The sequence below is a fragment of the Leptodactylus fuscus genome, chromosome 1 (assembly GCF_031893055.1).
Source record: "Leptodactylus fuscus isolate aLepFus1 chromosome 1, aLepFus1.hap2, whole genome shotgun sequence".
Lineage (NCBI taxonomy): Eukaryota > Metazoa > Chordata > Amphibia > Anura > Leptodactylidae > Leptodactylus > Leptodactylus fuscus.
The window spans coordinates 155,380,354-155,396,062 of NC_134265.1; the positions used below are offsets into that span (position 1 = coordinate 155,380,354).

Sequence of the window (15,709 nt, forward strand, 5' to 3'; positions counted from 1 at the left end):
GCGTAAACTCCATGTGAAGCCTCCCTGAACGAGTTTTACGTTCAGAATGAGCGAGCGTAAAAACTCCGTGTACAGGCTCCCTTAAAATGCACTAGCATATAGAATCTTCTAGAGGAGAGGATTCCACCTCTACAAAGGAACACTCCGGTGATTTTCTTTTTTTGCGGATACTATTAAGAGCTACCATGTGATCTCAGATTCATTAAAGTTCCTTTCTCTGTTTTTTGGGAAAATGCCCCGTCTACCTCTCACATCTGTTCCCTATAGCATATAGGTACAATATATACAATCTAGTATGCATGTAAAATATCTCATTGATCAGTTTGAAATCATTACTCATAGTAGAAAGATTCAACAAGCAGATCACGAGCTTCAAAATGATCCTTCTAACTTTTATTTATCCCTAAAGGGTCCTCCCACAGTAGACATTTGTGACATATCCACCGGATATGCCATAAGTGTCTTATAGATGCAGGTTCTACCTCTGAGACAAATACCTGTCTCTAAAATGTGCCCCCCAGCCTCTGCCCCACTACTTACCCGGCAGCGACCAAACTATAACTGACAATAGCAGCTATCCTCAGCACTTTCTGTAACACATTTTAAAGATGGGTCCACGTCCAAGAGGGCTTTATAAGTTATTGCCCTGTTGCCAAAAGTTCAGCATGTACATTAAAGAGGACCTTTCACCACCTCCAATAAACTGCAGTTCTTCTCATCTGTTAATGGGTCCTGCTCCAGTGATTCCAGCACAGTTGGAATTTTTTCTCTAGCCCCCACCATTCCCGAGCACCCACATGAGCAAAACATCTCTCTGTTGGGTTTGTAATATTAATGAAATCTATCCCCAACCAATTTCAGATTTCTCTTATGAAAATCAATATGTATTTCATCCTTGTGCCAGCAGATGGCAGTACTGATCTGTATATGTCATTTCTCATCTCTTTGCAGCCACCTTTTCCCAATTTACCTTTGAATCGGTGGTTTCCATAGTGAGTAGCCTTCATAACAGTAAAGACCTCAGCAAGGACCAGCATGGAAGAAATTGTTTACTGGCATCATATGTATATTACGTATTCCGTCTTCCTGATGTCCAGAAAGACACGTATATAGCAGGTAATGTTTCTTCACCTCTTCTGTCAGTTTTCATATTGTTCTGTTGAAGGTTATTTCCTGTTTCTACATTTCTAAAACCTTCTGTGACTGGATGATCACATTGAATTTATCGACAGATTCTGATATAACCCAGATAGTGCTAATGTGCTAGATACACATACGATGTCTACAAATGTAATATCATTATAATCTCCATATTAGACATCATTCTGTTTTCCAATATTCTAGTGATTTCTTATACAAGTCTGTCTATCTATCTATCTATCTATCTATCTATCTATCTATCTGTCTGTCCATTTATACTTGTAAATACCGTACTGCATTTTAATTCTGTAGGTGGAAATCTGGCAGATGTGCGTTACAACACAGTTGGCCGCATCTCTGCTGCTGCTGCTGTTGGCTCCAAACTGGCAAAGACAAGGACAATGAGCTCCAGTAATCCAGATATTGCAGGGATGCAGAGTGCAGATGAAGAGGTCAAAAGTATCATGTCGTCCAAGGTGAGATCGGCATGACATGAAATCATCATTTGTGGGTTTACTAGTTTAAAGACATGGCCTACATAAAAATAGCTTCATGGTCACATATTAGGCAACTGCATTCTATGCCCTCTCTTTGTTTGGGTGACTCACAAAGCAATTAGATACAGAGTTTTATTAGGGAACTGCATATAACTTCTCTTAACCTGAACAAAGAGAAGGACAGTCAGAAAATAAATTCTTGTAAAGCATATCTAACTGTTAAATATACTTTTAAACATACTCCATAATACAGTACATGAGGAATAACATTACTGCTGGCCATTATGTATCTTTTACAAAATGTTTTATATATAAAATAGTTTTTTCCTCTGCAGGCTGTAGTGTAGTTTGCAGTCCTCTCTGAGCTGCTGGGTGGAGATAAGCTGCCATGTACTGCACACAGTGTGTAGAAGAGAATCTGCTCTGTAACTCTCTCTCTCTCTTATTCAGAAACAGCCCCACTCATGACAGGTCTATTAAAGGGGTTATCTGAGGAGTATTTATTCACTTACCTGGTCCTGAAGAATTCTTTTCATGGAAACAGAGATTCCAGCGACATCTTGACTCCTGGTTCATTTGATCGGAGGCAAAGTTCAGCCACCTGAGTCACTCTGCCTAATCCTCTCCCGATCTCATACATATAATTAATTACCTGTGCTATGGGGGATGACTGACTATAGTAAAGCCATATTAATTACCTTTGAGATTGGAGAAGAAGGGGGAGGGTAGAGCCAAATCCTGCTTCTAATCACATGACCCAGGGGTTGTATTGTTGCCGTAACCCCCAGGTCCATCAAAAACAATTACCCATCATTGTTCTCTGAAGCTCTGCTGCTCTTGTCTGCAGCTCTGTGCATCAGGTCTTCACCAGATATTTCTAGCAGGTGTCTGAGTGTTAGAAAAAGAAGCTAAAGGCTTCCTGCTCCTCCATTCTATTCAATTATATCATCATCCTAAAGGATGCTGAGGTAGTCGAATAGGACATGTGGACATTTTATCTCTGGATTGTCATGGTACTCCGGGAGTGTTTCCATGTCACCCCTGTGTTGGTCTGGTTGAGAATCACTGACCTGCAATGTATAAAAATAAACCAGGCACCTTCTTAAATAATCTTCCCAGTACTATTGCAAAGCCTGGTTATGATGCATATGTTTATTTTAATAAAGAAGAACAAGTGTCCTGCGCGGGGGGCCAGAATAAGCTAGTGACCCTCATGACTCTGGACACCACTAGTGGATTCACTTGTATGTCAATCCAAGCCTGATAGTGACCAACTAAAGAATCTGTCAGTGAGTTATGTCCTAGTTATGATTAAATTCTGTGTATTTTTTTCACCCTCTCCCAAATCAGACTCCTACTTTCTCGCCACTAGAAACCATCTATCACTTCCATCCAGGTGGAATTGATCAACCAGGTTAACTATTCCTTTTTCTGGAAAAAGCTTCTGCAATTAGGTCTCTCAAGAAATTCTATGACCAATGGCATTTGTGGTCGATACATGCAGGAGTTCATTGACCCTATATAGGATATTTAACGTTAACCTTATTGCATTCCACTTTAGCCTGACCTCTTCTCCCCTTATGTACTATAGGAATGTAATGCAATGAGCATAACCATAATGTCTTCACTTGTATGTTGGATTTATCACATTTAATACAGTATTGTTTTAACTGTATCATTTTATAATTTTTAACCCTATTAATGCCCATCTGTTTACGGGTTGTTCACTGTATTTTCTATTCAAAATTTCAATAAAATTTTATTAACAAAATATATTCTGTGAAGTGTTAAAAGGATACACAGAAACCAACACAGCCTCCAAAAAAACTATAGGATGTGGACTTTGCCGGCGGCCAGCCGCTTAACCCCCTTCGTGTCGGCTACATCCATTCATTTCTATGGGAGCGTGCTATTCGAAACGGCTGTTTCGAATAGTGTTCGCTCATCTCTAAATTGTGTACAATACGTATAAGGAATACTAATATTGTTTTTTGCCTCAGGTTTCTGTCCGAGGAGGCAATCGTATGTCTTTCTTTATTGAATCCAGCAATGACCTACAGAACACCATGGCCAGCACCAGACCATCTGGCAAAAAGGTATATTAGACACCTAATAGCTCAGTATCGTATTGGAAAATGATGATAATTACATCCTTCATGATAGATAAAATCTACATCTTCTGTGTTACTGACGTGTAGTAATGATAGTATGCCTGCCAGTAATGTTACTTTGAGTCATACTTTTCTAATCTAATGTGTATATTTTGCAGCCACGTAATATAATTTAATGTATGGTTTTCTAAATGATCTAGTGATTCAGTTATTTCATAGTGGGGCTGATGTACTTTCAGTTACAAGAGCTTGATCCCTGATCATTCAGTGGTTATTAGAACCATGAATTTATCTAACAGCTTTTTCTGTAGTTCTAACATATAGCTCTTTAAATAAAGTGCCTTACTTCAGATACTTCTTACGTTTTCAGATGCATTTACTTCATTGGTTGGACACAATTTATGAAACCATCTCTTATACGTTAACAGTACAAGTTGCAAATGTGATTTAAAATGGGTCCAATATTTTCTGGAGCTTTTATTAATCACTAGCTATCTAATAATTGTTACAATATGAAGAAATCTGAACATGATCAAGTCGCTGAACACCACTGTCCAGTCTACAGATAGATGCCATAGAATGTATTTCCAGGGATACCTATAGACCTTCCTAAGTGCTTTCATGTATTTAATATTTATTTGCATCACATTTTTAATTGAGTATGATTTTTTTTTCTCTGTTTAGCACTTTCATGAGGAACTGGCGCTGCAGATGGTGGTCAGTACCAACATGGTGAGGGAGAATGTCTTCAAGTATGCCTGGTTCTTCTTTGAGTTATTGGTAAGTTCCATTTAATTACTTTCCAGTTCATTGACCGCTGCTTCAGCCTAAACGCTGGAACAAAAACCACGCCATTTTATGCTGTTTGGGACCCAAACCTGAAACGAATACTGAGAGGTTTACTCATCTCTAGTTACTATACTTATCTGGAGAAGAGATGGAATATAAATAAGCTGTTGTCATTTGCAATTATATGTCAAAGTATAAGTGTTTGTTATACCAGATAAAAATGTGTTTATTATACATTTATTATGTTATGACTGCACAGAAAGGCCCTCAGAATCACTGTACTTGTTCTTGGTACCAGGTGAAAAGCATGACTCAGTATGTTCACATCGTGGACAGACAGGAGGTACCCAGAAGAAGTCGCTTCTCCAACCGTTTCAAAGATGACATAAGTACCATTGTCAATGTGGTGACATCTGAAATAGGAGCACTTCTTAGTAAACCAGTAAAGGTAGGTAAGGATGTAGAAGAACAGGGAGTTTATCCTTAAACATGAATTAGTGGCATTTCATTTTCCTTATTACTTAATAGGGGATATTAACTAAAGTAAAAACATTTAATTATACTTAAATATATAAGTAAAACATCTGTCCATGGAAAATATTACATGGCAGATATGGGCCTGGACCCCTCCCACGACTACCTTTGCCTGTCTTTCCTATGTCTTGTTGATTTTTATCACGTGGTTGTATTGAAAAACCAATGAGAATTCTTTAATACAAAAAAAGTACAGATTATAGAAGCATAGTATGGATGTTTTTCATAGCAATGATACAAACGATTAAATCTGTAATTTCCCCTTTACTGTCATTGACTCGGCCTATTTTGTCAAAAAGTAAAGAACTATTTGTCATGATCTGCTTGGTTCTTATGGACTAATGTTCAATATTTGTATCATTGATTTATGTGTCAGACCTAGTGAGGCAGCTTTATTAAGACTGGCGCTCCATACACCAGGCTCCAGCCTCTTCATCAATCAGTCGCACAACCATGTGCCTCAGAAAGTTGATAAGATGTATAACAAATATAGCAAGCTGAAGCTATCCATACTGGCTCTCCCCACTTCCCACCCTGCTCTGCCCACATTCACATAATATGGTGACCGGGACACAGAACGGGGCATAGGAAACTGGCGTAGTGGGGTTTATTAATTTCCCCCAATGTTTTTGAGCCAGTGTACAACCTTAAGAGAGTTTAACATTAATATAAATGACTATACATAAGCAGAATATGCATTACTGTTGCAGAAATTGTCTGCTTCTGATAGCAACCCCTGTTTTTAAAAAGTTATTCATGTTATTCTATTAAGGTTCTTTTGGTCATATATAAATACTGCTGCCCATGTTAGGCTTTCTTTCCTGAGAAGCTAGGATCTCCAGCCTAAATGATATTGCTGGTTTTTCATAGAGAATGCAGCAGAATCTGTACTGTATTCTACTGGGCATAGAGATAATTGAGATATTTCATCAAGGAAACATTTTTTAATAACAAATATTTTACAAAGTTACACTAAAGAACATATTCAGTTTAGTTATTACATCTTGTATTGGGGGCACATCACCTTTACATGTCTTCACACTGTCCCTACCTACACTCATGAGAGTATGTACCGTAAGTGCCCAGTGTTCCTGGATGTAACTAAGAGCCTACTAAATACCTAAAGTAATTGATTAACTTATTATTTCAGGAAGCTGAACATGCAGAAAAAATGAATATAAGCCTGGCATTCTTTTTGTACGATTTACTTTCCCTGATGGATCGGGGCTTTGTATTCAGTCTCATCAAACATTACTGCAACCAGGTACAAAGCTATTACCTTTTATTCGGTGCTAACAGATCCTTACACATTGAAAAATACATATTTTGGAAAATAATGGGTGTACACAGCCTGCACTTGTAATGTGATGTAAAATATTCAGTGATGTCATCATGATTCATAAATCTGGTCTTCCTTGTTTCTGAGCTATTGGTTAATCCAATAAAAATGCTATTATTTCTAGTAATTGTATATACTGATTCATCTACATGAAAGTTAATATCTAGAGCAACACAAACCATTGAAATGCTCTCTTTACAGTATATGAAAGATTCCATAATATACTAAAAATACATTTGCTAAAAAAAAATTCTATTAATAAAAGTAGGGCTACTTGTTAGAGTTTCTTGACAATATGCTGTTCAGGAAGTATTCCCCTGCTGGGATTCACAACATCTGCAATCTGAGAGGAAATCCAGATTCCCTGCAGCGCCACTACAAGGGGAATTAAAGAGAACCGGTCAGCAGATGTTTGTTATTAAAGGGGTTGGCCAGTATTTTTTTATTGGCCTATACAAAGAGATATCTGATCATTGGGATGGTAGGAGGGGTGCAATAGCTGGCCCTTCATGGATCAGCTGTTCAGAGCCAATTCTGACACCCATACTATAGTCAGAATGGAGCTGGAGGCAGGTAGCTCATTGCCCTGTAAAGTGACCTGGCGCCGATACTGCACCTGGGCTCCTATCGACCTAAGGATAGGCTATAGAAAAGTACCTAGCCACCCCTTTAGCTAATGGTACTTCTTGTAGAAGGCATGTAGAACCTTTTTACTCATAGTTAAATTATAACTCATGTCATTTTGCATATGTCACCAGGTTGCTGCTGCAGTGGTGACTAGTCATAGTTGTAAGCACAGTCTTGGCTGTAATCGCGCACACCCCTCCTTGGTTGATATCAGAACAGGACAGGTCCCCCAGAGTGAGAGCGTCTTAGTAATTATCAAGAAATGATAATCCTGTTAAGTTGTCCTTTTGTTAACTCAGAATTCTCTAAGGGTATGTCCACACAGAGGAAAAGGTCACAGAAACCTTCTGTGCCGCTCACCGCAACGGAATGCCGATGCAACATCGGCATTCCTTTGCGGCATCCCACTCCTGTGTAGGCCCGAAAGAATGGGCCCACACTGTAGGGTGTCTCACACCACAGACACCGAGGCTGATTCAGCTATGGAATACGCTGCAAGATAGGGCATGTCGCTTCTTTTTTTCCAGTACTAGTTAGCGGAAAAAAGAAGTGAGCGACTCCCATTGAAGTCAAAGGGAGTCATTTTTGGCAGCGGATTTTGAGGCGGATTTTGCCTCAAAATCCGCTGCCAAAAAACTCCATGTGAATATAGCCTAAAAGGGAATATAAAATGGCTTTTCTAAATAGGATAACAACTTTATTAAAATGTATGAGTTCCATTCTTTTCAATGCAGTTTTACCAGAAAGTGTATTTACAAATCCCCCCTAAAGTAGTTTTGTGAAACCATACTGTACTCTACTGAAACTAGACCCATAAGCAACACTTTTTAAGATAAAATATAAAAACCATATCTTGGTGAATATGGCTTTACTATGATATGTAGAAGTCACATAGGTTATACATTTGGCATAGTGTAAATATATTTATGTAAATTATTGACTTTTTTTCAGTTGTCAAGCAAGTTGAATTCTCTACCAACCCTTATCTCTATGAGACTAGAATTCCTAAGGATTCTGTGCAGTCATGAGCATTATCTTAACCTGAACCTCTTCTTTGTGGCATCCTCATCTACACCAGCTTCTCCATGTCCTTCAATTTCATCTGAGGTATCAAATCAATTAAAAAATAAGTCGTTGAACATATTTAAAAAAATCCAATGCCTGTTTTTTAAATGCACAGGTGGATATACTGCTAAGTCTCACAACTCTACTCTTCAACACATCCCACAAACTGGTTATTCACAGAGAAATTAATTTACACAGAAATCGGTGGTGAAGAATCGGCAGTGATGTATTGCCAATATATCCTCACCACCACCTCCATTCCCAGCAATGTAAAATGGCAATCCCAATATTTGTCCACTGCCTTATCAGAGAACAATACAATTTATATTAGAGTCTGAAAGATAGTTGTGGTGTTTTTTGATTGGCCACAATTTTCTATGAGAATTGTCCTCATAGTATCTTGATAGTTTTAAATACTTAAGAATCTAGAACTAAGGCTATATTTTGACTGACTTGGATCTATTTTCTATGTACAGAATTCCAGTTCCTGCTCCAGCTTCCAGGATCACAGGATAGCAAGCATGTTTGACCTCTCTCCAGAGTTTCGTCAAAAACATTTTCTAACTGGACTCCTCTTCACAGAACTGGATGCGGCCCTGGACTCTGAAGCTGAAGGGTTTGTTCATTATCCACATACAGAATACAATCACTACTTATTCCAGTGACAAACTCCACTTGTGTCAGACATTGGTTCTAAATATTGTATACAAAACAATGTCAGGACTGCATAACACATCAAGAGTCATAACTGATATCTATTTTGCTTTCCCAGAATCAGTAGGGTGCAGAGAAAGGCCATCAATGCTATACACAATCTTCTGAGTTCACATGATCTGGATCCACGCTGTCAGAAAATAGAGATCAAAAACAAAATTGCTGCTCTGTATTTGCCTTTGGTTAGCACTATTTTAGATGCTATTCCTCAGCTACATGACTTCTCAGGTAAATATATTTTAGGTAAAAAAAAAACCTCAAGGGTGTGAATGTAGACCTACATCGCATCAATATTATACTAGCAGAAATGTTTCACAAATGTTCACATTCACAAATTTTCACATTTACATTAAAAATTAATTTCTGCAGACAGTATGGATTATATAAGCATCTACAACTCACACACACACACACACACACACACACACACATATATATATCTCTGTTTCAGCACTCCTTGTGTATGGTGTCATATATAATAATGCTGTTATTTATTTCTAACGTATATAGATTAACTTTATATCATTTGTTGATTTATAGTTTTAGACACAAAGGCTGGAAAATATCGCAGTTCAGAGGAAGAGCCAGACACCCCAAGCATGATAAACCCAAATGTCGCAATGGCAGTTGCAGGAAACCAGTTTGGTCTTAAGACTTCTCCACTAACCCTGTCTTCAGTTGTAAGTTTAATTTATCTATGATTCAACAAGTCACCATTTTTTTTCCATTTTGCATATGTCTACCAATTACAAATTCCAGTATTGGTGACTTCCTTTGCACAATAACTCTTCCCCAAGTAACTTGTATAGCAAAGTCTATTTCTAAATAAGACCATGGACTGGTGGTTGTCCATGCTGCAGGGTCCTTATAGTATAGTCCTATACAATAGGAGATAGGTCTTCTTGCTCCTAGATTCCCATCTCCAGTATGAGAGCCAGCATTATAGAATCCCATTACGTTTTACAGTGCTGGCTCCCTACTGGATAAGGCAACCTAAGAGACAGAGATATGAACAGCCTACTGTGTCCAGACCATACAGATCAACCCACTACATATTTAATTCAATGGATAGAACGGAATAAGTCACCACAGTTTATCTGTTGCTGAAAGAAAGGATTTTGTTAAAAGCCAACTCCCCAATACTTCTTTCCCCAACATAGGCTATTGTTGTCCACTGTACACATTTGGCTCTGTTTACATCACATTTACACTCTACTTTCTTAGAATTTTATTGGACGGATAGGATGGAAGAAAATGGATTTGCAGAATACATTTGACTGATACTTGTCGGAATACTTGTTTTTAACCTACTGTATGTTGGAAAGACAACAAAACAACTGGGTGCCAAAATAACGTGTACATTATATATTTTTTTACAATAGACATCAGTATTTAATGTATACAAGTGTATGGGTATGTAGTTGCAGATGTCTAGGGCATGCTTTCACTGGCAACATTAAAATATATATTCTATGCATAAAGCTGAAACATAATATGAACACAGCCATAGATCATTCAGAGATCAGGAAGTTTTGTTTTATGTGTCAATATGCCTGTTGTCATGCTCATACAGACTAGGTCAGTTCAGTTGGAATAAGTCGAAATCTGCAATTGACCTGTGACCTCCCTTTCTGCAGGTAATCGTTGGCTAGTCTAGTGTCACCCTGTACACAGGTGGAAAAGGTTTAGTAAATATACTAAAATTAAATAAAGGGCATAATACATTTATTCTTTCTTCCAGCCTCTAAAAATGTACACCACTCTGAGTCCAGAATCTACCCGAAATCTACTCACCTGCTTCTTGTGGATCATGAAAAACACAGAACAGAATGTCATCCAAAAGTGGCTGGCCTACCTACCCACTCTGCAGTTAAACAAAATACTTGATTTACTCTATATGTGCGTCTCCTGCTTTGAATACAAGGTAATGTTTTATCATGTTATATGTATCACAGAAGTAAACAACAAAGTTTTTATTTTTTTAAGTAAAAAAAATTGTCATTAAAAACAGATGAATACATATATTTTCTATCAGTGTGCCAGTTAATTTCTATCGATTTTCTATCAGTATCTCCATTTTTAATGGAGATACATTATGCATCAGTTTGTCATCCACAGTCAAAAAAAAAAAACGGATGAAGTTTGTTTATTATTTTAGTCATCAGACCATTCATCAGTTTTAACAGCTGCCAATTGGATGCAAATCCATTTTGAGAGACGTTAAAAGTGGACCAATTGATGTATTCATCAATCAATGAAAACGGCCAAAAATAGAACATACTCTATTTTTTAACTATTCATTAAAGGGATTATTCCATTAAAACTTTTTTTTTTCTCATTCACACGTCGGAATAGCCTTAAGCAAGGCTATTCTTCTCCTACCTTTAGAAGTCGTCTCTGCCCGCCGTTCTGTTAAAATCCTGTTTTTTGTCAGTATGCAAATGAGTTCTCTCGCAGCACTGGGGGTGGACGTCAGCGCTCAAACAGCACTGGGGGCATCACCAATGCTCCAAGAGAACTCTCCAGCGCCGCCTCCATCTTCTTCTGCAACTGCCTCTTCACTTGTCTTCTTCGGGCTGGGGGTCACACTTCGACGCTTGCAAAGTCGGCTCTGCCATCGGGCCGCTGGCAGAGCCAAGTGCTCTAAAAGAGTTTTAATGGTAGAATCCCTTTAAATTGGTTAAAAAATGGATATGTGTACGCCCTTCCTCGTTCTTAAAATGGACATGTATCGGATTGTTTGATCTTTATTTTGATAGCTTCATATAGAGTTTTAGGACACAGTGGGAGATTTAGTAATTCTGTCCTAAACTTGGGAATAAAGTGGACCAGACTGGGAGAACTTGTGCCTTGTTATTCACATTTGTACACAATAGCCCAGACTTACTAATAGTATAAACTTAGACAGGCAGTATAAACTTCGATAGCCTGAAATGACACCAGATTTATCACAGTGTCCGATGCTGGATGATAAATCTGGTGTCTCTTCAGACTGTCCAGTTTAAGTTCATACCTCCTTTTACTTACTTTGAGCAAGAATTTTACAACACAAGTTTGGCGCATTTTCAGTTTCAATGTACACAGCCCCTTTTCTGAGTATCCACTTCTACAGGTCTAGCAAGTTGAAAAATTATAGCCTAGACAAAATGCGTCAAAATGTGCCATATTTACACCAATGTCTAGTCTTAACCTTAATAGTAAATCCGGGCCATTGTTTGATAAATTTGGTATATACAATTTTCACTAATAGGAAAAACAATTTTATCTTCCTACTATTATTATGTGATTTTTTACAAAAGTGTGGAGCTTGCCTGGATGCTACAGTCTTTCATGTTATAGAACAGGAACACAAACTGTTACATAATGTGACAGTTTCTATGATATAGCTTATGGTGTTTAAAGGGGCTCTATCATTGGGAAAAGTCATTTTTAACTAAGCACATCCTTGCATAACCTTTAGAAAGTCTATTCCACACCTACCTTTTGTATGTTAATCGCTTCAGTCGTTTTTTGAATGAGCCCGCATTTATTCATATGCTAATTAGCCTCTTGGTGCACCCCGGAAGTCTCATCGTGCACCCTCTGCCTATTCTTTCCTATGAGTGTATACAGCACAGGCTGCTGCTGCTGCTGATGATGATGATGACTTCCTACTTGCAAACACAAATAGGAGAGAATACCAGAGAGCAGTGCTGCTGGGAACTTCCTGTGCTGGCTGGAATTAGCATATGAATAAAAATGGACTTATTCAAAAACCACTGGGGCAATTTACATACAAAAGGTAGGTGTGGAATAGCCTTTCTAAAGGCTGTGCAAGGATGTGATTAGTTAAAAATGACTTTTCCCAATGATAAAGCCCCTTTAAAGGTGTTCTTTTTAAAGAGCCCCTTTAAAGCTGGGTGGATATGAGTAAGTGTCCATGGAGCGGCAACTCATCCCATTCAGCATTCAGCCACTGTACTTATTTAACTAATGAATTGGCTGTAGTGTTCACAGAAACATTGTTGCCCAGAAACATTGATGGCTAATCCTAAGAATAGTCCATCAATATTAACGTCTCAAAGAAGAATGGTGCGCATGCTATTTAAAGATGGAGTAATTTCAGTCATTACAACTAATGTCAGCCTAGAGAGTTACAACACAGGATAACCACAAGATCCACCTTCCTTCATAATGAAATGTTCTTATGGCCTTATGGACTGGATCTTAAGCAAGAACCCCTGAATTTTGCACCTCCTCTGTTCTTTCTAGTACTATGTGACAATAGTTACAATTGTGATCCTGCTACTCCCTCAGGGTAAACAGTCACCAGACAAAGTGAGTACTTTGGTGCTTCAGAAGTCCAGAGATGTCAAGGCACGATTGGAAGAAGCTTTGTTACGTGGAGAAGGAGCCCGAGGAGAAATGATGAGGCGCTGGAAAACTGGTACATAGTAGTACATGCAAAATTTCTTGGTACTGGTAAATCCAGTGAAGAACTTCAGTTAAGCCATAGGACAATTCTGTGACTATATCATAGTTATTTTTTCCAGTCAGTTGGCTGTAATAAAATCTGGCATTGCGGACTAAACTGACCTTACGCACATCCTGACATCTGTCATTTTCCCTAATTCTCAGTAATGATATTTTCCACTTTCAGAAGATCATTATTAGGGATTATGTTTTTTTCATTTAACACATCCTATATTATCAGGCCAATGTCATAATAGCTGCAGCAGTGTTCACCCTTGTGTGATCTGAACAAGGCCATTGAGACTTTCTGTAATACAAGTCCTCTCCCAGATATTCAGCTAGGTGTTATTATTCTAGTTGTGATGTATTTGGTCAGCTTCTCATAATGTTGTTTGTAGCCTCCTAAGGTTCTGTTCGTTTTCCCACTCCATAATTACAATGTGTCTTTCAACAAGTCATGTCCAAGGAGTCATATATTGTGAACATGGGCTGTCATTAGTACCTGGAAATTACAGGTGACATTGTCTTCTTCTGTAGCTGGGAATGACAGATTTGCTGGACTTAATGAAAACCTGAGGTGGAGGAAGGAGCAGACGCAGTGGCGCCAAGCTAATGAACGGTTAAATATGTGAGCACCTTTTACGTTTTTTCATCATATTGTTACCCTGGCCCAGGAATAAGTGTAAATTGTTGTAACTGTAATATCATGTACAGTGCCATGTCCTGTTTTGCTGGTCTATAATTTAGGGTCACCTGTATTTCAACATTCTTACACAACAATATATTTTTTTCTATTCTTGCATAGACAATATATTTACAGTTTGTCGACAGATTAATGGCTTCTATATATTTTCACATAAATATATGCCTGAACGCTAACAGCTAGAGTCATCTTCTGTACAGATCACCTACATAATGTGCTCTACTCTAAAGGAACCTTATTGTCAGGAATCAGCTTATATTCACACTCAATGGATTTTTATAACAGGACTAAAGCAGAAATGGAGCAAGAAGCCATCATGTGTGGAAACCTGGCTACCGAAGCCAACTTGATCATTCTGGATGTGCTAGAAACGATAATACAGGTAGGATAGCAATAATTGTTCATATTGATGATTTTTTTTAGATATAGTAATACAAGAAAAGTAATGCGTGACTCCCTTCTTCATCATACCATTTCACTCTGGGGTGCCAATAGTCTTGACAAAAGGAATGATAAAAGGAATGTATCAGAAATTGTTGGGATCTGTTTATAAGGCGAAGGCCCCATATAGTGAGCCTCAGCCAAAAGACCGAGGTGGAAATGCATTGTGTTTTTTTCTGCATTGCTTTTCACAGAAAGTCACTTTCTATCCCTATTATACCTATATGAAAAATGCCAGCATTTCTGTAGGTATAATTGACATGCTGCAATTTACAAAAATGCAACAGTTTTTGTATATTTTTCTGCAGAGTGTGGATGGGATCAGCCAGAATCCCATCCACTTTGTAGATACTATAAAACGCCACTGCTTTTTCACAATGTGGGGTCCCGGCCTTAACATGGAAAAAAACCAGCTAGGGCTGTTTAGGGCTGCATTGTGAATCTGAAATATCTGTGGAGAGAAAGTCTAATTTGGAGATATAAGAATGATAATAATAAAAACGTAATAGTAAAAGGAAGAGTTAAATGCTGTTTTAATAATTTATTATTGCAGCATATTTCATATACAAAGTGCTAAGTCCTCTACCATATGGCAGCCATTGAACAATGACAGAGTTTCCTCTGGGTATTGTTTTTTTTATTTTTTGCATGAAATAGTTACTGATATTCTTGTTTACTTGGCTGTCAGTCATATGTTTGGGAGCTTACATTTACAAAATGACCTTACTAACATCTTCATGATGTTAATTCTGAGTCATGTATGTAAAGCTTCCCTATTAAATGACCCCTCTAAGACCTAGGACTTAAAATGATGTCTTTAATAGAGATGAGCGAACACTAAAATGTTCGAGGTTCGAAATTCGATTCGAACAGCCGCTCAATGTTCGTGTGTTCGAACGGGTTTCGAACCCCATTATAGTCTATGGGGAACATATACTCGTTAAGGGGGAAACCCAAATCCGTGTCTGGAGGGTCACCAAGTCCACTATGACAACCCAGGAAATGATGCCAACACCTCTGGAATGACACTGGGACAGCAGGGGAAGCATGTCTGGGGGCATCTAACACACCAAAGACCCTCTATTACCCCAACATCACTGCCTAACAACTACACACTTTACACACTCAATACCACATCTCTGACAGTAGGAAAACACCTTGAAACATGTGTATTTGGCACTTGCAGTGAGGAGAGCTTGTCACCAGCAGTGAATTTGGCCCTTGTAAGTTGAGGTTGGCACCAACATTTGTTTTGAAAATCAGGGTGGATTGAGCCTCTAACCAGCAGAGTTTGGGC

General features: G+C 38.3%; 1 protein-coding gene across 1 annotated transcript in view; it reads left to right on the top strand.

Moving 5' to 3' along the window:
* The window catches only part of DOCK8 (dedicator of cytokinesis 8), a 152,873-nt gene that overhangs the window by 104,191 nt on the left and 32,973 nt on the right, over positions 1-15,709 (top strand). The window contains exons 21-34 of the mRNA XM_075278396.1: positions 952-1,116; positions 1,453-1,616; positions 3,638-3,733; positions 4,433-4,528; positions 4,836-4,985; positions 6,222-6,335; positions 7,989-8,144; positions 8,579-8,718; positions 8,875-9,044; positions 9,357-9,496; positions 10,558-10,740; positions 13,113-13,242; positions 13,806-13,896; positions 14,257-14,353. Of these exons, the coding sequence (XP_075134497.1) occupies positions 952-1,116; positions 1,453-1,616; positions 3,638-3,733; positions 4,433-4,528; positions 4,836-4,985; positions 6,222-6,335; positions 7,989-8,144; positions 8,579-8,718; positions 8,875-9,044; positions 9,357-9,496; positions 10,558-10,740; positions 13,113-13,242; positions 13,806-13,896; positions 14,257-14,353 (1,892 nt within the window). The remainder of the gene's footprint in view (positions 1-951; positions 1,117-1,452; positions 1,617-3,637; positions 3,734-4,432; positions 4,529-4,835; positions 4,986-6,221; positions 6,336-7,988; positions 8,145-8,578; positions 8,719-8,874; positions 9,045-9,356; positions 9,497-10,557; positions 10,741-13,112; positions 13,243-13,805; positions 13,897-14,256; positions 14,354-15,709) is intronic.